This window comes from Lithobates pipiens, unplaced genomic scaffold (assembly GCF_037356315.1).
Source record: "Lithobates pipiens isolate NorthernLeopardFrog02 unplaced genomic scaffold, aLitPip1_a1.2 Scaffold_145, whole genome shotgun sequence".
Taxonomy (NCBI): domain Eukaryota; kingdom Metazoa; phylum Chordata; class Amphibia; order Anura; family Ranidae; genus Lithobates; species Lithobates pipiens.
Window position 1 is genome coordinate 120,541 of NW_027507734.1, and position 20,667 is coordinate 141,207.

Here is a 20,667-nt window from a genome sequence, read left to right on the forward strand (position 1 = left end):
AATAAAAATATCTTTGTTAAACAATTGGTTACATAAGAACTGTATCTATTTCTTCTTACTTGTTTATGTTATATTTGAACTCCTCTGGTAGCTCTGTAACATATTTTACAGGAGTGGTTACTATGAGACATTTCTTGGGGCTGCAGTTCTGATGATCTCCACAAGGTGGTGATCTCACTCATAGCCAGACAGGAAGTTTCTAGGGAATGCAGACAGGAAGTAATCTGAAATAAAGACAGGAAGTTATGTCAAATACAGGCAGGAAGTAATTGTGAATGCAGACAGGAAGTGATGTCAGTTATAGACAGGAAGTAATCTGAAATGTAGCAGGGAAGAGAAGACATTACTGGAAGTAACAGCAGAGGAGGTAATAAGATCTTATTTTCTATTTACACACACCGGGCTCACCTCCGCCGATCACGTCCAGCAGCGCTCAGCAAGACTCTTTGTTCTTGGTGGCCCCAAACATGGCACATTGCAGCCACTGAGATTCCCAAGAGATGACAAAGGCTGAGATGAGGGGCATGAATGGGGGGAGGGGATCTGTACTGGGGTGCCAGTCAGAGGGGGTTATGGGCAGGGGTGGCAGAGAGATGAGATGAGGAGGATGGATAGGAATGGGTGGGACAGATGAAGGGGCAATAATATGGGCAGCCCTGGAAGGGGCACATAGGTGTTGAGGTGGACTGGTGGAGATATGGGGGGGGGCAAAGAGCTTGACAGAAACTCCAGAGAGCTGCTGGTAGAGGTAGGAGAGGAGATGTGCAGAGCGCTGATCCTGCTCCTACCCCACAAATCTCAAGGGCCCCACACACACCAAGGACCCCTGGATACAGACACTCACCAGGCTCTGGGTGCTGCAGCTGTCATCAGTGATGGGTCCCTCAGAGCCGGCACAGCGTCCACCCAGTATGGAGAACTTGGAGCTTGTGTCGGGGGAGGAGGAGTGGGGGAGGAGTTGGCTGATGTTGGGGGGCGCTGTGCCCCTGTTGGGAGCAGATCAGACACAGCAAGGGGGCTCTGCGAAGGCTGACTGTGCTACAAACTCTGTTCTCAGCAATACTAATTGGCGATCACCAGGGGAGCCTCCCCTGATCCTGGGACCCTTCACTCCGGCAGCAAGACCCTTTCCTGCTGTCTCAGTGATCCCCCCCACTCCCGCTTGTTAGCAGAACACCATTATTGCAGGTATGACCTTTGCAACCGTAATAGTTCTGCCAATCGTTCTGAGTTCTGAGGGGTCTCTGAGGTGGTAGTGGCACTAAAGGACTCTGGGAGCCTCTGAGCGTTTACTTCATCTGAAGGACTCTGGGACCCCGAGGAGGAAGTGTAGCTGAAGGACTTTGGGGCTTCTTAGGAAGTAATATGACTGAACAACTCTGAGAGGATAGTGGGGCTGAAGGGCTGCGGGGCCTCTGAAGGGGGTAGTCAAGCTGCAAATCTGAGGTAAGAGGGGGCTTCAGGGTTCATAGAGGCTTTTGGTCTCTGATGGTTTCTGATGGTTTCCCCACCCCACCTGCACTTACTTTTCTGACTTTCTTAAAGAACTCCTGCCAACAAATGAAGGACGCCTTCACCTCATCATATCACTGATCAAGAAAAATGTTCCAGAAATTGTACAATTGTTATATCTAAGATCCGATAAAAGATTATTCTTTAAAAAAAAAAAATGTTCCAGAAAAAAATGTTTCACACAATAGACCAAGAATAAGAGAGCAAACCCCTCCCCCTGTTGTCCTCCTCCTATACACACTGAGTTACTATTGAACCACTAGCAGCATCCTCCTGCTATCCAATCCGATCCCTTCTCTAACTCCAGAGAGTGACATCACTCCGATCAGTCAGCAGGCTGCCGGAGATTGGAGCCTTGCAGCCGGAGTTCTGGCAATTATCCTGATTAGCCGACAACTCCGACCAAAAGTCAGCAAGTTCTCCTTCCTGGACATCATGATGTCCTCACAGCACTGCCTCAGAGCAAACAGGTCAAAGGAAGGATCATATTTATCATTCCTTGTCTGCAGATTTAAAAAAAAATCAAAACCAATCCAGAAACCAAACAAACCCAACATAGAAAAGGGAATTTCTGATCCAGGAGGACAAGAGGGTCCCAGGAGCCAAAAAAACATAATCAGACGCTAAACAGTCCAGACTTAATGAGTTCCCATGGGGGGAGTAGTTCTTTAATGTCCAGCAAACCTCCTATTACCCCCCTCACATCCACATCATATTATTGTGTGACCAACATCATCCAAATAATTCTTACTTTCATTTCCCAAAGTTATCCGTCTACAAGGAGACCTGTATAGATCAAATGACGGCACCAATGAGGATGGAGGAGGACCGGAGTCACATGACTGAGAAGATACTAAACCTCACCCTGGAGATCATCTACCTGCTGACCGGAGAGGTGAGGAGGATTCTGGGAGGTCACATGACATCACTCTTATCTCTATTAATAAAACACAGACCTGACCAGAGAGGTGAGGAGGATTCTGGGAGGTCACATGACATCACTCTTATCTCTATTAATAAAACACAGACCTGATCGGAGAGGTGAGGAGGATTCTGGGAGGTCACATGACATCACTCTTATCTCTATTAATAAAACACAGACCTGACCGAAGAGGAGAGGAGGATTCTGGGATTCTAACATGATATTCCTATTGGTTCCTCAATACAGAGATTTCCTCTTGTGAAGTCAGGTGATCATATGACCATCACAGTGCCTCCATGTGACTCCCTAAAACCTGAGAGACACAACATGGAGAAGATTCTAGAAGTCACCAAGAAGATGATGGAGCTGCTGACAGGAGAGGTGAGGAGGATTCTGGGAATTCTGGGACATTATCCAGTAACAGACAAGGGATGTGTCTGGATGGTGACTGTATCATTGTGTGTGTGTCAGGTTCCTATAAGGTGTCAGGATGTCACTGTCTATTTCTCAATGGAGGAGTGGGAGTATTTAGAAGGACACAAGGATCTCTACAAGGACGTCATGATGGACAATCAGCCGCCCCTCACATCACCGGGTAAGAGGAGACTTTATTGTAAAGGAGAGAGCAGTATGGAGGCTCCACCTAGATCCCCCATCATCTGATAAACACATAGAAACAATGTATTCAGTCAGTGTGTGTGTTTCCTACAGATGGATCCAGTAATGGGAACCCACCAGAGAGATGTCCCCGTCCTCTGTATTCCCGGGATTCCACACAGGAAGGTCACACCATCCCTCAATATTGCAAGGTAATGGAATGGAGCTTATAAAACACAGTTGGATTTTCTATGTGATGTCACAATAATAAATCTTCTATCTTACAGATGATATTCTCTCTCATTTTCTTGGTTTAGAGTGGAGATCCAATGGATATAGAATTTGAGGTGAAATCAGAAGAAGAAGAGAGGTATGTGAGGGATGATCAGCAGTCTATGGAGGAGGATGGAATAACAGGGACATTTATAGAGGAGGACACTCCTACAGAGATCAGCACAGGTAGGTCATTAACACTAAATACATTCCTCCACCCATACTGCTCACTGATTGGTCCAGAGTAGGGCGGGGGCTGGGTGATATCAGCCTGTAATCCCCTGGTCACTTTCCTGAGCTGTGTTCCCTGTCCTGTATTCCTGGATTTCTCTCCGATAATCTTCCTTCTCTGTGCTGCCGACACAATTTATGTATCTAGACTGGATTTATGGAGATTCTGGGGATCAGCTGGCAGCAAAATGTTCATTTTCACCATAGATGTTACTATATCTAGGCACCTGGGGTATGTGATTTGGGTCTTCTGCCCCATACCCGGGTATGACAAGATCTCTGACAGAACAATCCCCCCAGGATTACTTGTTGTGTTGTCTGCTGGCTGTGCCGGGTGGAGGGATATGTCTGTATAGTCTCAGACCCAAGTCACTGAGTGCAGTCTCAGGAGATGGGAGGCAGCGGTGTGGGACCTCTGCAACTTGTCTCATGTAATCATTTCATCTTCCACTGATTACTGAATACCAATATTATGAGTCCTGACCCTTACACGGTATACTTTATATTCTACATTACATACTCCTGACCCTTACACCAGGGCTCAAAAGTCCTGAGCTACTAGCCGGGCCTTAAGGGTTACTCGCCACCAGTTGCTCCACCCAACCCAACCAGACTCCACCCCTAAACACACCTTTATGAATTATCTCATGAAATTACACGGAAATGTTTTATGCAGAATTAAGTTACAAAAATAAATGTTAACAACAACTTTATCAGTGCCCCTCAATGCAGTGAGACCAGTGCCCCTCGATACAGTCTCACCTGTGCAGAGGAAGGGTCAAGCTGGCTGATCATCAGAGAGCGGGGATTTCCCGCTGTAACAGCTTTCATTTGAATTGTTGGGTTCCTGGTGCCGCTCACCATCACACAGTCCTGCCTCCTTGCCGCTCACATCACACAGTCCCACCTATTCACCCGGTGCCTCCTGGCTATGGACCGATGTTCTGTCTATCAAATATGCCGGACGAGGAGACGGTACTGTGTGACATGATCGGTGCTGGGCGAGGAGGCGGGCTGTATGTGACAGTGAGCAGTGAGGAGGCGGGACTGTGTGACATGAGCGGTGCTGGGCGAGGAGGCGGGCTGTATGTGACGGTGAGTAGTGAGGAGGCGGGACTGTGTGACATGATCGGTGCTGGGCGAGGAGGCGGGATGTATGTGACGGTGATTAGTGAGGAGGCAGGACTGTGTGACGTGAGTGGTGCTGGGCGAGGAGGCGGGCTGTATGTGACAGTGAGCAGTGAGGAGGCGGGACTGTGTGACATGAGCGGTGCTGGGCGAGGAGGCGGGCTGTATGTGACGGTGAGTAGTGAGGAGGCGGGACTGTGTGACATGAGTGGTGCTGGGCGAGGAGGCGGGCTGTATGTGACGGTGAGTAGTGAGGAAGCAAGACTGTGTGACGTGAGTGGTGCTGGGCGAGGAGGCAGGCTGTATGTGACGGTGAGTAGTGTGGAGGCAGTACTGTGTGACATGAGCGGTGCTGGGCGAGGAGGCGGGCTGTATGTGACGGTGAGCAGTGAGGAAGCAGGACTGTGTGACGTGAGTGGTGCTGGGCGAGGAGGCGGGCTGTATGTGACGGTGAGTAGTGAGGAGGCGGGACTGTGTGACATGAGCGGTGCTGGGCGAAGAGGCGGGCTGTATGTGATGGTGAGTAGTGAGGAGGCGGGACTGTGTGACATGAGCGGTGCTGGGCGAAGAGGCGGGCTGTATGTGACGGTGAGTAGTGAGGAGGCGGGACTGTGTGACATGAGCGGTGCTGGGCGAAGAGGCGGGCTGTATGTGACGGTGAGTAGTGAGGAGGCGGGACTGTGTGACATGAGTGGTGCTGGGCGAAGAGGCGGGCTGTATGTGACGGTGAGTAGTGTGGAGGCAGTACTGTGTGACATGAGCGGTGCTGGGCGAGGAGGCAGGCTGTATGTGACGGTGAGCAGTGAGGAGGCGGGACTGTGTGACATGAGTGGTGCTGGGCGAAGAGGCGGGCTGTATGTGACGGTGAGTAGTGAGGAGGCGGGACTGTGTGACATGAGTGGTGCTGGGCGAAGAGGCGGGCTGTATGTGATGGTGAGTAGTGAGGAGGCGGGACTGTGTGACATGAGCGGTGCTGGGCGAAGAGGCGGGCTGTATGTGACGGTGAGTAGTGAGGAGGCGGGACTGTGTGACATGAGTGGTGCTGGGCGAAGAGGCGGGCTGTATGTGACGGTGAGTAGTGTGGAGGCAGTACTGTGTGACATGAGCGGTGCTGGGCGAGGAGGCAGGCTGTATGTGACGGTGAGCAGTGAGGAGGCGGGACTGTGTGACATGAGTGGTGCTGGGCGAAGAGGCGGGCTGTATGTGACGGTGAGTAGTGAGGAGGCGGGACTGTGTGACATGAGTGGTGCTGGGCGAAGAGGCGGGCTGTATGTGACGGTGAGTAGTGAGGAGGCGGGACTGTGTGACATGATCGGTGCTGGGCGAGGAGGCGGGATGTATGTGATGGTGAGTAGTGAGGAGGCGGTACTGTGTGACATGATCTGTGCTGGGCGAGGAGGCGGGCTGTATGTGACAGTGAGCAGTGAGGAGGCGGGACTGTGTGACATGAACGGTGCTGGGCGAGGCGGCGGGCTGTATGTGACGGTGAGTAGTGAGGAGGCGGGACTGTGTGACATGAGTGGTGCTGGGCGAGGCGGCGGGCTGTATGTGACGGTGAGTAGTGTGGAGGCGGGACTGTGTGACATGATCGGTGCTGGGCGAGGAGGCGGGATGTATGTGATGGTGAGTAGTGAGGAGGCGGTACTGTGTGACATGATCTGTGCTGGGCGAGGAGGCGGGCTGTATGTGACAGTGAGCAGTGAGGAGGCGGGACTGTGTGACATGAACGGTGCTGGGCGAGGCGGCGGGCTGTATGTGACGGTGAGTAGTGAGGAGGCGGGACTGTGTGACATGAGTGGTGCTGGGCGAGGCGGCGGGCTGTATGAGACGGTGAGTAGTGAGGAGGCGGGACTGTGTGACATGAGCGGTGCTGGACGAAGAGGCGGGCTGTATGTGATGGTGAGTAGTGAGGAGGCGGGACTGTGTGACATGAGCGGTGCTGGGCGAAGAGGTGGGCTGTATGTGACGGTGAGTAGTGAGGAGGCGGGACTGTGTGACATGATCGGTGCTGGGCGAGGAGGCGGGCTGTATGTGACGGTGAGTAGTGAGGAGGCGGGACTGTGTGACATGAGTGGTGCTGGGCGAAGAGGCGGGCTGTATGTGATGGTGAGTAGTGAGGAGGCGGGACTGTGTGACATGAGCGGTGCTATTGTCCTCCAGGGACAATTTCAAGTTTAAATGGACAGCTACAGCGCTGAAATATCTAGGGATACAGATTCCACCTAACTTAATAGAAGCATACGCATTGAATTTCCCACCCTTATTAAGGGAAATCAGCATAACGTTGAATGAATGGAGTAAATCCTCACACTCCTGGTTTGGGAGAAGCAATATCTTGAAAATGAACATAGTCCCTAAGTTTCTCTATTTGTTCCAGGCGTTACCGATCCGGATTCCACTTGCCTTTTTTAGTAAAATCCGAACAATTTTTATAAAGTTTATATGGGCAAGCAAGCGTCCTAGGATTAACAGGAAGCTGTTAACACTGCCTAAAGAGGCGGGTGGAATTGCAGCACCGGATTTATACAAATACTACCAGGCTACTCAGCTTGGTAGAATTGTGGACTGGTGCCGACATAGAGACAGTAAAAGGTGGGTCGCTATGGAACAACAAGTAAGCCCCATTGCTTTAGATAGAGCTATGTGGTGCGGCACGGCTATACCACCTATATTAAGATCCCATCCTTTAATAGGACCTACGCTCCAGATGGGAGCTAAAGCCGTACGTATCCCCAGAATTTCAACAGCAAAATCTCCTTTATTTCCCATTCTTGGGAATCCACATTTCCTGCCCGGCCTGGAAATAGGAGTATTTAGAAACTTAAGAGAGAAGGGATGTTTTCAGGCTTCACATTTCTTGAGGTCTAAAAAATGGCCATCAATAGAAATGTTAATGCAATCAGGAGGACAATATGAATTACCCCTTTGGCAGGTTAAACATTTCTTGGATACCTTGGGATCGACTGAGGATTTTGACTGGCCACTTACTAAGTTTGAAGGATATTGTGAGGAGAAGGAGTCCCTCTCTCATATTATTTCTAAGATATATGCCTTATTGATTTCTCCTCTGGAGGATATTGATATAATGAGTTTAGATAAATGGGAAAGAGATCTCGGACAAACCTTTACCCCGGCCCAACGTCAGAAAATAATACATTTGACTTTTAAATCATCTAGATGTGTCAATATACAGGAATTAAATTAGAAAGTATTAATGCGTTGGTATTATACTCCATCACGAATGCGTACTTTCTTTCCAGAGTCATCGGACAGATGTTGGAGGTGCGGTAAGGAGAGAGGCACTATTGCCCATATCTTTTGGTATTGCTCAGTAATTAGACAGTTTTGGGAAGAGGTTCGGAAAATCTCTCAACTGTTTACTGAATATTATCTTGAGGAAGACCCGGCCTTTTTTCTATTACAATGTACACATATCCCATTAGAGAGATACAAGAATTCAATGCTATGTCATCTGGTGAATGCAGCTAAAAGCTGCATCACCACTTTCTGGAAGGAAACAGGAGCACCGCGAATTTCGCAATGGTTAAACAAAGTAAGGAAAATTGGGATCATGGAGAATTTGATCCATATGCCTCCGGAGGAAAAGGAATCTATAGTGCAAGTCTGGGCCCCATGGGAAATATTTTTACAGTGGGAGGAGGGGAAGAGGTTGATTGGAGAGGAGGCCGAGGATTAGACTAACTGGTCGAGTGATGTGAACCCTCCCCTTTGGTGGGTGGGGTCGGTTTCCTCCCCTTCTCTCCCTCTTCCCTATCCTCTCTTTGTTCCCCTCTCCCCCCCCCTTTTTTTTGTTTTCCCCCTTTTTAAGGGAGAAGGAAGAGGACCGCTATGGGGAATTGATATTGTATTGATATCGTATTGATATTGTTTTGTTTATAAAAATGGCAGGAATACATTATGTTGTTTTCTTATTGATGTTGTTTAATGGAACATGTGGCTACCAGAAAATATTTTGTATATGTAATTATTATTAACAACTTATGTTTTGTATCTTTGCAAAGAAATAAAGAATTAAAAAAAAAAAAAAAGACATGAGCGGTGTTGGGCGAGGAGGCAGACTGTATGTGACGGGGAGTAGTGAGGAGGTGGGGACTGTGTGATGTGAGCGGTGTTGGGCAAGGAGGCGGACTGTATGTGACGGGGAGTAGTGAGGAGGTGGGGACTGTGTGATGTGAGCGGTGCTGGGTGAGGAGGCGGGATGTATGTGACGGGGAGTAGTGAGGAGTTGGGGACTTTGTGATGTGAGTGGTGCTGGGCGAGGAGGTGGGACTGTGTGATGGTGAGCGGCGCTGGGCAAGGAGGCAGGACTGTGTGATGGTGAGCGGCGCTGGGAACCCAGCAATTCCAAAGAAAGCTGTTAAATTGGGCAATCCCCACTCGCTGATGATAGGCCAGCTTGACTCTTCCTCTCCTCTCTTCCCCTGGCTAGTACAATAGCTCCTGTTCAACCTCCGCCTGCTGGTGTTGCTCGCCCCCCTCCTCAGAGGCAGCCATCATTTTCCACTCGCAAAATGCGAGTAGGCGAGTGAAAAATTATTTGAGGGCCACCTTACACTATATACTCTATATTGTACATTACATACTCCTGGCCCCTGCACTATATACTCTATATTGTACATTACATACTCCTGGCCCCTGCACTATATAATTTATATTGTACATTACATACTCCTGACCCCTGCACTATATACTCTATATTGAACATTACATACTCCTGGCCCCTGCACTATATACTCTATAGTGTACATTACATCATTCTGATACTATAAAATCCTAACTGTTCTATCCTATATAATAAGTTATACATTACATAGTCCTGTTACACCCATTTCCTACCAGCTGGACATTTTATATCGGATGATGTGATTGGAGCACAGACTTTTACATGGTGATAATAATGTGATAACATCCTCAAACTTTGGAACCTTAAACAGAAAGTGATAATGAGGGAGGAGTCAATAACCCAATAATGGGGGTCTTCAGGATCAGTCCAGTCTTCATCTTGGTTGTTCCCCCATCCTCACTCTCTGACCTCTGGTGGGGCTCAGCCCTGCTGTTATTCATGACTAAATCATGGACTAAATAAGGAAGGTCAGGACTTCTTGTGTTGGGAAGATGGCAATGAGTGATAGAAGGGGAGGGGACACTCGTTGTTCTGCCCATATTTATCATAGTAATATGTGCTATGTGCTGTTACTGATTATACTGCAATGTTAGTTTCACATTGCTGCCATCTAGTGGTCAGAGTTAGTTATTATTTTGCCACAGCTTGACAGGAAGTGATATTTTCTTCACAGTGAAAGGTAATAACCTTTAACCTGGAACTGTATTTCCTTCATTTCATGATTGGTCCTTGATCCAAGCAGACTGCATGCAGTAGAGATCTTAACTATTCCTGGAGTAATGGTGGAATTGTCTGTGAGTTCTTTCACTGATAGAGTGAGGCTGCTGTATAATGTTGTAATGTACTGACACATATGTTTTTTATGCTCATGTTGTAGTTTTACAAAGTTATTTGGAAAAAAGAATAGATACAGATCTGATGTCTCACGTTTCTTGACTTCTGAATTATTGTTAAGCTGTCTGACTGTCTGTGTTATACAAGAATTCAATAACGAGAAGCAGAACACTCGTCCTACAATCCCCTCATCACTGTCACTCCTATAGAAGACAGTTCTCGTTGTTTCCTCACTCTCTGACTAAGGTCCATGAATAAAGAAATGATCTGGTAGGAGATCAGAGGACCCATTTACTAGTTACCTTGAGGGGGGAATTGTAAGATCCTCAGAGACAAAGCTGCCTGATGTGGGCGGAGTCCTGGTTTAGGGGAACCAATCAGCTCATTTCTAGTAATAATCTTTGTATTTCTATTTTAGTAGATGGACGGGAGATGAGGAAAACCTCAGAGGATTGTCTCACTTTGTCTCCAGACTGTAAAGTAGAAGATGAGGACATCACACAGTATAGTCCAGGAGAAAACCCGACTACCTCAAATGTCCATCCGGCACCACACAGTGTAGATGGGCCATCGTATTCCTCTTATCCTGAGGAACCTCAGACTATGCGGGACGGTCCCGTCCTTCCAACAGAGAAGAGCTTTTCCTGTACTGAGTGCGGGAAGTGTTTCCGTTATAAATCTTATCTTCATAGGCATAAAACATCTCACACGGGAGAGAAGCCGTATTCCTGTCCTGAGTGTGGGAAATGTTTTTCAGTGAAGTCCAGTCTTTCCAAACATCAGAGATCTCACACGGGGGAGAAGCCGTATTCCTGTCCTGAGTGTGGGAAATGTTTTTCAGTGAAGTCCCATCTTTCCACACATCAGAGATCTCACACGGGGGAGAAGCCGCATTCCTGTCCTGAGTGCGGGAAATGTTTTTCAATGAAGTCCAATCTTTACAAACATCAGAGATGTCACACAGGGGAGAAGCCGCATTTCTGTCCTGAGTGTGGGAAATGTTTTTCAATGAAGTCCAATCTTTCCAGACATCAGTTGTCTCACACGGGGGAGAAGCCGTATTCCTGTCCTGAGTGTGGGAAATGTTTTTCACAGAAGTCCGATCTTTCCAGACATCAGAGATCTCACACGGGGGAGAAGCCGTATTCCTGTCCGGAGTGCGGGAAATGTTTTACAGAGAAGTCCAGTCTTTACACACATCAGAGATCTCACACGGGGGAGAAGCCGTATTCCTGTCCTGAGTGAGGGAATTGTTCCTCAGTGAAGTCCTGTCTTCCTGTACATCAGGGGTCCCACACAACCCTCGAGGTGTATTAGTGCCTTGAGTGCGGGAAATGTCTTCTATATGAATGTTGCTGGACATCACAGCTCTCATGTGGGGAAGAAGCACACCCTGAAATACATCTCAGATATACTCCATGGCTGATCTTCATCATGGAAGAAACATTTGAGAAGGAGATCAGAGATCACCAAAGACATGGATGAAGTGTTGTACCGTGTCGGCCATTGATAGCAGGAGAAAAATAAAAGTCATTACCTCGCATCCATTTTGTAGCTTTTGTAAATATTTAAAAAAATATAGTTAAATGAATGTTGTTATATAGTTACATAGTTAGCAAGGTTGAACCAGTCCATCCAATTCAACCTGAGTGTCTACAATTGTCCCTATCCCTGTACATTGCACACTCACATCGGTCCCTACCCTCAAGGAGCCACAATCCAAGGTCCCCATTCATATAATGGGGCCAATTTTGGACAAGCCAATTAACCTACCTGCATGTCGCACTCATTCCTCCCGCTATCAGGTCATTTCTTTGTAATTCTAAAAACATTTTATTAGAAAAGAGTGCAGTTGTTCTGACATTTATAAAGGAAATGTTACCAAAGCAGCACACAGACCCCCTAAAGTTCTTCTGTGTATTTGGGGGTCTTTGGAGGGTCTGTGTGCTGCTTAAAAAAAGAATCCGGCAATAAAATGTAATTTTCTGTAAATTTAAACCAACTAATTTTTCCTTTGTAAAATGTCACATTTTCTGTAGCCCATCCAACAGAAAGAATGAAAAACTGTATAGAGTCCCCCAAAATATATACCAGACCCTTTGCTTTCCTTCCTCCTCCCTTTCCCTCTCTCCTCCCTCCTTTTTCTCTTCCTCCCTTTCCTTTCCCCCTTTCTCTCTAAACCCCCAAACCCCTCCCCCTCTGTTTTTCTTTCCCTTTTTCTCCTCATCTTTTCTATGGAAGTTGCTGGATTGTATATTATTCTTATTCCATCTTTATTAACCAATTAATATAGATACACGTCCATTGATTGCACGTCCCCCGCAGCCGTCGTGGGGGGGGACCTTGGTGGTGCTCTGACCTCGGCTGAGGCTTTGTGTACTGGGGAAGCAACATCTCCCTTCGCTTTATTCCTCCTTGTTTAATTTCTTCCATTGAATGTAATGTTTTATATATGTAATTCAATTGTTTTGATATATAGTGCGTAATAATTACTTGCCGATTTTTTTCCCCTGGCGAAGCGGTATAAAGACCGCAAAACATGTTGAGAACCATATCCATGGAAACCCACCATATCCTGAGCCTCCTGGTTTGGGAACTTGTATGCTGGTGACATTTATGGATTATTTATTTTGTTAAGGAATCTAATGTACATAATGATAATCAGAAAATGTCTATTTGCTTATGTGTATACATGTTCCTATGCTCCTTACTTAGTATGTAATATACAGATTGACTTTCCATTCGGAGTTAAAGATGGCGTCTATACCCTACATTCCCCGCGTTAGAAGAATGCATTTGAGATAAGGGAACCAGCTTCAACCAAACTTCAAGCATCAAGTTTCTTCATTTCTCTTGTATTGTAACCAATGAGATGTACCTATTAGACTGACATAGCAATGACGTATCTTTCTGTATAAAATATTAACACCGACCACCAATAGAGGAGAAGTTAGAAGTAGCCTGAGCTGAACGTGTCTGAGAGAGTGTTTACTTCTAATGTGCATGCACATTTATACTTTTTAATTAGGAATAGCAGCAGATAACCAAGAACTAATTTGTAGTTCTTATCCATTTCAACTGGCGCCCGAGTGTGGGGCTTCAGGCCACAATCGAAGGGAGACCGCATTCCAGGACTGAACAGCTGGCCAGATCAGAGAAGGGGGTTAAACGCACAGCCCTAACAGTACAGTAAGCATATTTATCCTTACCATTTGTACGACTTCTCTGGTTGGGCTGGTTGATTTTGTCTTGTTGGCTCCTTTCGATTGTTCAAAGAGGCAGGTAACTTATTTCTCGCCTGGAGCTGTTTTAACGAACCTGCTAATGGTTTTCTGCTGACTATTATCTGTTCAGTGTCTGTCATTCTGAAGGACTGCAAATTTAGCAGACTGAAAGTGCAGCTGCAGGCGTGTGTCCATCCTCACCCCTAGATTCTACCTCTAGTGGTGGGGTGGAATTCTGCAGGCGTTTATAGACAGGGTTACTCGAGGTTGGCTGTGTAGGACCTCTGAGGGTTAATCTCAAGCTGTGAATTAGGACAGTTTGAAAGAAGGCTTGCGGAAGTGGCAGTCTTGCAAACGTCTATAAATGTTCTTCTCGGGTGAGCTTTCCTTGAGGGTTAATCTCAGCTGCGGAAATTGGGCAGACTGAACGAAGGCTAGCTGGAATTTGGCAGTCTTGTAACTCAGGTGAGCTTTTCCAGAGAGCTATCTTTGCAGTTCAAAGAATGTCAGGTGTCATGTCCTGTACTGAGTGTATTTGTCGATTACTGTTTGCCATACACGAGGAGGGTTGAGGAGAAGGTGGCTACCTGAAGATTCAGTTGGGCCATAAGCCACTGCTCCACACCACCTCTGACGTGCTAGTTTTGACCCTCGAAGAGATAGAACAGTCAGGAGTGTGCGAGGAGACAGATCTCTCACAGGGATGCGAGCCCCCACCCTAGGAATTCTTTGATAAGACAGCAGCCAGAGGAGTATTAACCCATTAGTTGCCTGTATTCTCCTCTTAAGCCGTCCGCTGAAAGAGAGACAGAGAGAGAGAAGGGAATGCTAGCATGTGATATTGTGAAGAGGAGAGAAGATGTTGCAAGAAGCAGAAGAATGGCGTGTGCTGATAAGAGAACAAAGGGGCACTCTGTGTGATAACAGGTTATTGGATGTGGCAGAAGCATGGTACAGGACGGCAAGGGCATTGCAAAGAGGGTTGGATAGAAGAGGAAATCAAGAAAGATGCAAATTGTACTATGTATGTGTATCACAGAATTGATAATGTGGCTGTACCGCCCCCATATACTAAAACTGGAACAAAGGAGGAGAGGGACAACCCTGCCATCCGCCTTACACCCACTCCCTTCTCAAAACTCCAGCCCAAGCATCTTGGTACACCCAGTAGGCCCAGCCATGGCCTATACCAAGTTCTTCCTGTTTTAAACCAGGATGGTTCCTACCACACACCTGTCTTCCCTAATATGGAAGCACTACCTTCACAGGCCGGATATGTTAATGATGAAGAAGCGTCCGAATGGGAAGGCCAACAACAGGCAGCAAGGCCACCTGCTGATTTAACCCCCGATCCAGCTCCAGACTCAGTTCCGGGAGGATCTCAAACGTATGCTGACAACCATAAGAAACAGTGCCCATTCTCAGCCCCTGCCCCAACACCAGTCTCGGTTACTAGAAGGGGCACCGGTGATGTATGTCGCTTTTACCCCATCACAAGCAGCAACCTTAGTGACAAGTCTGCCTGACCCAGAGAAGCAGCCAATGCCCTTCTACCGCAGGATAGTGCAGATACAAGAAGCTTACTCAGCTGCCTGGAGAGACTTGATCAGCCTATGCTAAATTACAGCAGGACATGTCTTTTGGCCGGTCATGCAGACAGCCTTCAATGATGCCTGCCTGGCAAGTGCCACTTCTTACACCTCAGGCTTGGAGTTCTATGAACAACTCCGCGACTGGGCAAAGGAGAAATTGGCAGATCAGACCACCATAATCCAAGATATTGCCCAAGATAAAGGGGAGTCTGTGGAGAAGTATTATGTTAGACTCATACAGGCCTTTGATGATCTGAGCTTCTCCCTCTATGAACAGACACACACACACATGTTATCATCTGCTTTTGCTCAATGAAAATGCCCGATTTACTGTTGGTGGCCAGAGGGATAGAAAACCAAAAGGGGAAAAAAACGACGCCCCTCATGCTAACACAAGACGAAGATCCTGCCTACACTCGTCCACCACCACTGCCCAATACCAGGGAAAAGACCATCTGTTACAACTGTGGGAAGCGGGGTCACATCAGAAGAGTATGCAGAGCCCCAAGACATCCGAGACAAGACAGGAATCCCCGTGAAGGGCAACGTGGACATGAACCTCCACCACCACGCCCCAACTAACGCTAGGAAATGGGCAAACCCATGTCACCCCTTATGACAGTGTCCTCAAATGAAACTGGGGGACCCCTGGCAAAGGTCACGTTACCTATACAAGGAAAACCTACCACTTTTCTCATTGACATGAGTGCAGCCAGGAGTGTGTTGAGGGCTGAGGACCTGCCTGATAACTCTTTCCTTTCCACTATTGATGTTTCCTGCGTGGGAGTGGATGGGGTGCCATGCCAAGTGGGGACATTTCCTGATTTGCTTGCCAGATTTGTGGTGTCCTCTACTTGTCCCTTGAATCTACTAGGAGCTGATGTGCTGTCCAGACTACAGGCGTCAATCATTTTCACACCTGAAGGGGGGGTGAAGTTACATACTCCCCTATCCTTGGAAGAGTCATCTGCTTTGTATTCTCTGCCTCTCCTGATGACACTTCATGGAGCAATAACTCCAAATTCAATACCGCAGGAAGTACTTGACAGAATCCCTGCGTGCCTATGATCCACAGGACCGGAAGACAACTGTCACTTAAAGGTGCCACCAGTTTCAGTCAAGTTCAAAGAGGGCACATCATTGCCCCGGAAACCAGAATACCTCCCCCTAAAGTTGGCTCAATCTGCAGCTATTTTGAAGCATGTCAAGGCCCTCGTGTCATATGGAGCCCTGATACCATGCGCACCTCCATGCAACACACCTCTGTTCTCTAGGAAGAAAAGAACCAGCTACTTGCGGGGGTGTCCCTGACTGCAAAGTACCTCACAGTGGTGGACCATGCAAACTCTCTCTTCAGTGTCCACCCTCACCCCTCCTGCTGGTACCTTTTGCATTCACCCACGAAAACAACAACAACATACCTAAACAGTTATGCCAGAAGGGGCACAGAACTCTCCAAGCTAGTTTGCAAACGCTATGGCTATCACCCTTGACACATAACAAGAGGATCACCTGGAAGTGATTCTCCTCCAATATGTTGATGACCTTCTCCACTGTGCAGCTGACTTACCCACTGTTGAAGTCACCTCAGAAAGCCAGTTGTGCTATCTTGCCAAACAGGGTTGCAAAGCCTCAAAGCCCAAATTGCAGTGGTGCTCAACATTTGTAATTTTTCTTGGACACTGTCTTGTCCCATGGGACAAGACACCTCACTGAAGACAGGGTGAAAGCAATCTCTGACATCCCACTGCCACAAGGCCAGAAGCCCCTTCATTCCTTCCTTGGACTAATTTCCTATTGCAGAGCATGGATTCCAGAACTCTCCCTACTGATGCAACCTTTGTATGACGCCCTGAAATCAGACCCCTTCCAGATGTCTCCTGAAGCAATATCCAACTTTGAGGCCCTCAAGCACACCATCTCTGGCGCTAGAGGCTCCCAGACTACGACAAAATATTCAAGCCCTTTGTATCCGAACATCTGGGACATGCTACAGGTGTACTCACCCAATCACACGGCATCTGCCTATGCCCTATAGGATATTACTCCTGTCGGCTGGATGCGATAGCAAGAGGAGGCCCATCGTGTCTGCGAGCTGTCTTTACTGCACAAGCCTTGTTTGACAAAACTTCGGGCTTGGTCCTCGGACTCGTTCTGCTTGCTCTCCATGACATTGCTCCCATACTCCACCAAGATCCAGCCGAAACATCTGTCCACTGCCAGACACTTGAGTCTCCTGTGTTCCTACCTTCTAGACAGCATTATTCTATTACGTTGCCAAACACTGAAACCTATCACCCTTCTTTCACTTCTCGAGGGAGGAAAAGAGGAGGAGTCGAGTCTTGACTTGTCACCCCATGACTGCATCAAACTAATGCGGCTGGAAACCACGCATCTCCCCTGCAGGATCCAGGTCACCACTGAAAACTCGGTTCTCCAAGCTGAAACCTTACCACCGGTGATGTCTGCACAGGTGACAGAGCTGCAAGTATTTGTTACAGCATGTAAATTGGCAGAGGGAAAGAGCCAACATTCATACGGACTCAAGATATGCTTTCAGCGTTGCCCATGATTTTGGTGTTATCTGGAAGGACAGAGGGTTCCTGACATCTGAAGGAACACCTGTGAAACATAGCTCAGCCATCAAGGACTTGATGGACGCCCTGCTTTTCCCAACCAAAGTGACTATTCTAAAAGTAAAGCACAAGACAAACTCAACTCGAAGGAAGCTTGAGGCAATCTAGCCGATTCAGCTGCCAAACAGACAGCCAGTGGTTCACGGGAAGTGGACAGCAGGGTGGTAGAAGAAGACCACTCCATTCTTATCCTACAGACTCTGCTGGTAGACAGAGTTTATCTGAAATAATTACAGGAAGCAGCAAGTCCGGATGAGAAGGAAAGCTGGAAACGGAGAGGTGGAACTCTCAGAGATGGACTATTCGAGTGCAACAAGAAGCCTTGTCTACCCAGGAGTATGTACCCAGCCATGGTGCAATGGGCAAATGAAGCTGCCCACTTGACAAAGACTCTTATGAACTTATGAGTTACTTATGAGTTACTCCATTGACCAACAACACTATCTGCGACAAATGTAACCCAGAACGTACAGAAAAGGCACAGAAGAAGCGCCTGCCAAAAGCTCTATACCTCTTCCAGAGGATACAAATTGATCACTCCCAAATGCCAAGGGAGTGACAGATTTGAATACGCCCTAGTGGATGTGGACATGACTGCCAGGACCACAGCTAAGGAACTACTGAGTGAGATAGTATGTAGATTTGAGGTCCCAGAGGTGATAGAGAGCGATCAGGCCCAGGCTTCACAGCAACCCTTACAAAAGAGATTTGGGCAGCACTGGGGGTTCAGTTGGCTCTACACACTCCTTACCACCCTAAAAGTAGTGGGAAGGTAGAAAGGATGAAAGGGACACTAGAAAAATAGGATGTTAAAGATGGCCCAAAAGACTAACATGAGTCGGCCAGACAGTTTGCCCATTGCCCTGTTCAGTGTCAGACACACACCCCAGGGGAAACATGCCCTATCCTCTTATGAAATGTTGTTTGGTTCAGCCCCCAGACTTGGCTGTTACTTTCCCCAACAGTTACAGTTGCAATCTGATTTGTTGACTAATTATGTAACCGCATTATTACGAGAATTAACCCAAATGCATGTCCAGGTGTTTTCTTCCATTCCAGATCCTGAATTAGATACAGGAACACACCAACTACTGCCTGGAGATTGGGGGCTGGTAAATACATTTGTGAGAAAACATTCTCTTCAACCCAGATATGATGGTTCATTCCAAGTTTTGCTGACCACAGCCACCTCCGTTGAATTGGCCGGGAAGAACACCTGAATACACGCTTCCCACTGCAAGAAAGCTCCAACCCCCGAGGGCAAGATCCCGCCCACTTTATGATGACCATGCTGCATATCCTTTTTCTGTTTGGTCTAGGGGGGAGGCCCAAGAGGTGGCCATCACAAAAAAAAGATAATATAATTACATTTTGGGTATAACTCTTCAGGTACACATGTGACCACCTTTACCTTTGATTACTGTGACATAGTACCTTGTCCGTTTGACACTTTCATGGTAATGCCATTGGTACAGTGACATCCCTGATGGTAATGATATATATGTGTGTTTTACGGACAGTTACTGGGGCCAGAACTGTGGTTCCTGGGAGGGACAGTGGGTTGGAATATAGGACCAGATTAGAGGGTATCTGGACCGGTAAAAGTGCCCTTGCAAAGGTCATTATGCCCCTCCATATCCTAGCAGAAGATACTGCTGATACATACACTGACCCAGCACACAGTCAGAGGAGGAAGTGAGCAGTTCTCTCCGGAAGCTTTGACCCTCATGTGTACATAGATGTTATAGGAGTTCCAAGGGGGGTCCCTGATGAATTCAAAGCCAGGGATCAGGTAAAAGCTGGTTTTGAGTCTTTGATCCCCATAATAACTGTGAACAAGAATGTAGATTGGATCAATTACATAAACTATAACCAACAAAGATTCGTGAATTACACTAAAGATGCCCTCCAGGGAATTGCTGACCAGTTAGCCCCCACTTCCTACATGACATTCCAGAACCGGATGGCCTTAGACATGGTGTTAGCTGAGAAAGGAGGTGTCTGTAAAATGATAGAAAAAACGGGAACCTGTTGCACCTACATTCCTGATAATACTGGCCCAAATGGTAAAGTAACTTTAGCTATAAAGAAATTAGACGATTTGTCAGTTGAAAAAGAACTCCGTTATTACAGACCCATGGGATAAATATTTTAGCTGGATGAGTGGGTGGCAAAAAGTGCTTGCCCAGATAGGGGTAACAGTATTAATAATCCTGTTTTTTTAGCCCTGATTGTATGTTGTATTCTACCTTTCGTAAAGAAGTTAATGAGCAAGGCTGTAGACAACAGCCCACCTACATTTCTCCACCAAGAAGAAGATGACCCTCTTATGATGGAGGATGACAAACCCTTCACTCCTCTACAGTCACTCCCTGTCCATAATCTCACAATCCTATAGGGTTATAGGGATAGATAGCACCTGATTGCCCTTCTCCAGCTGTATCAAGGGGGGTAGTGAACTAGTTGCTGCCTAACTCTATATACAGCTTAAAAAGAGTTGCTGAGGAGAATGGGCCAGGTGAGGAGGACCTTTAGATGAGGGACAGAAGAAAATATCCATTTTAGGGTGGACTGTGAAGGAATCTAATGTACATAATGATAATCAGAAAAATGTCTATTTGCTTATGTGTATACATGTTTCTATGCTCCTTACTTATTATGTAGTATACAGATTGGCTCTCTGTTCGGAAGTTTAAAATGGTGCCTGTACCCTACATCCCACACGTTAGAAGAATGCATTTGAGATAAGAGAACAAGCTTCAACTGAACTTCAAGCATCAAGTTTCTCCATTTCTCTTGTATTTTAACCAATAAGATGTACCAATTAGACTGACATAGCAATGACGTATCTTTTTGTATAAAATATTAACACCGCACCCACGAATAAATCAGAAGTTAGAAGTAGCCGAGCTGAACACGTCTCAGAGAATACTTTTTAATTGGAAATAGCAGCAGATAATCTCAAACTAGTTTGTAGTTCTTATCCATTTCACAGATGTTCCTGCTGGAGCACTTCTTTGACAAGCTGTCCCCAGAAGTCAGAGAGTGGGTCCAGGACCGAAAACCTTTCACC

At 47.0% G+C, this 20,667-nt stretch overlaps 1 protein-coding gene across 1 annotated transcript; it reads left to right on the top strand.

Annotated features, from left to right (window-relative positions):
- Window positions 1-313: 313 nt before the first annotated feature.
- On the top strand, window positions 314-20,503 carry LOC143981390 (gastrula zinc finger protein XlCGF66.1-like). The gene is made up of 7 exons (XM_077479206.1): window positions 314-367; window positions 2,279-2,407; window positions 2,681-2,815; window positions 2,906-3,029; window positions 3,146-3,243; window positions 3,349-3,490; window positions 10,561-20,503. Exons 2-7 carry the CDS (start codon window positions 2,312-2,314, stop codon window positions 11,385-11,387), a joined length of 1,422 nt encoding a protein of 473 aa, XP_077335332.1. The 5' UTR covers window positions 314-367; window positions 2,279-2,311; the 3' UTR covers window positions 11,388-20,503.
- The last annotated feature ends 164 nt before the right edge of the window (window positions 20,504-20,667 follow it).

Bases quoted from the DNA above. Each gene is read 5' to 3' on its own strand.
- LOC143981390 (XM_077479206.1), top strand. From the start codon at position 2,312: ATGACGGCACCAATGAGGATGGAGGAGGACCGGAGTCACATGACTGAG. The intron at 2,408-2,680 runs GTGAGGAGGATT...TCCTCAATACAG, and splicing joins TCTACCTGCTGACCGGAGAG to AGATTTCCTCTTGTGAAGTC. The intron at 3,491-10,560 runs GTAGGTCATTAA...TTTCTATTTTAG, and splicing joins TCCTACAGAGATCAGCACAG to TAGATGGACGGGAGATGAGG.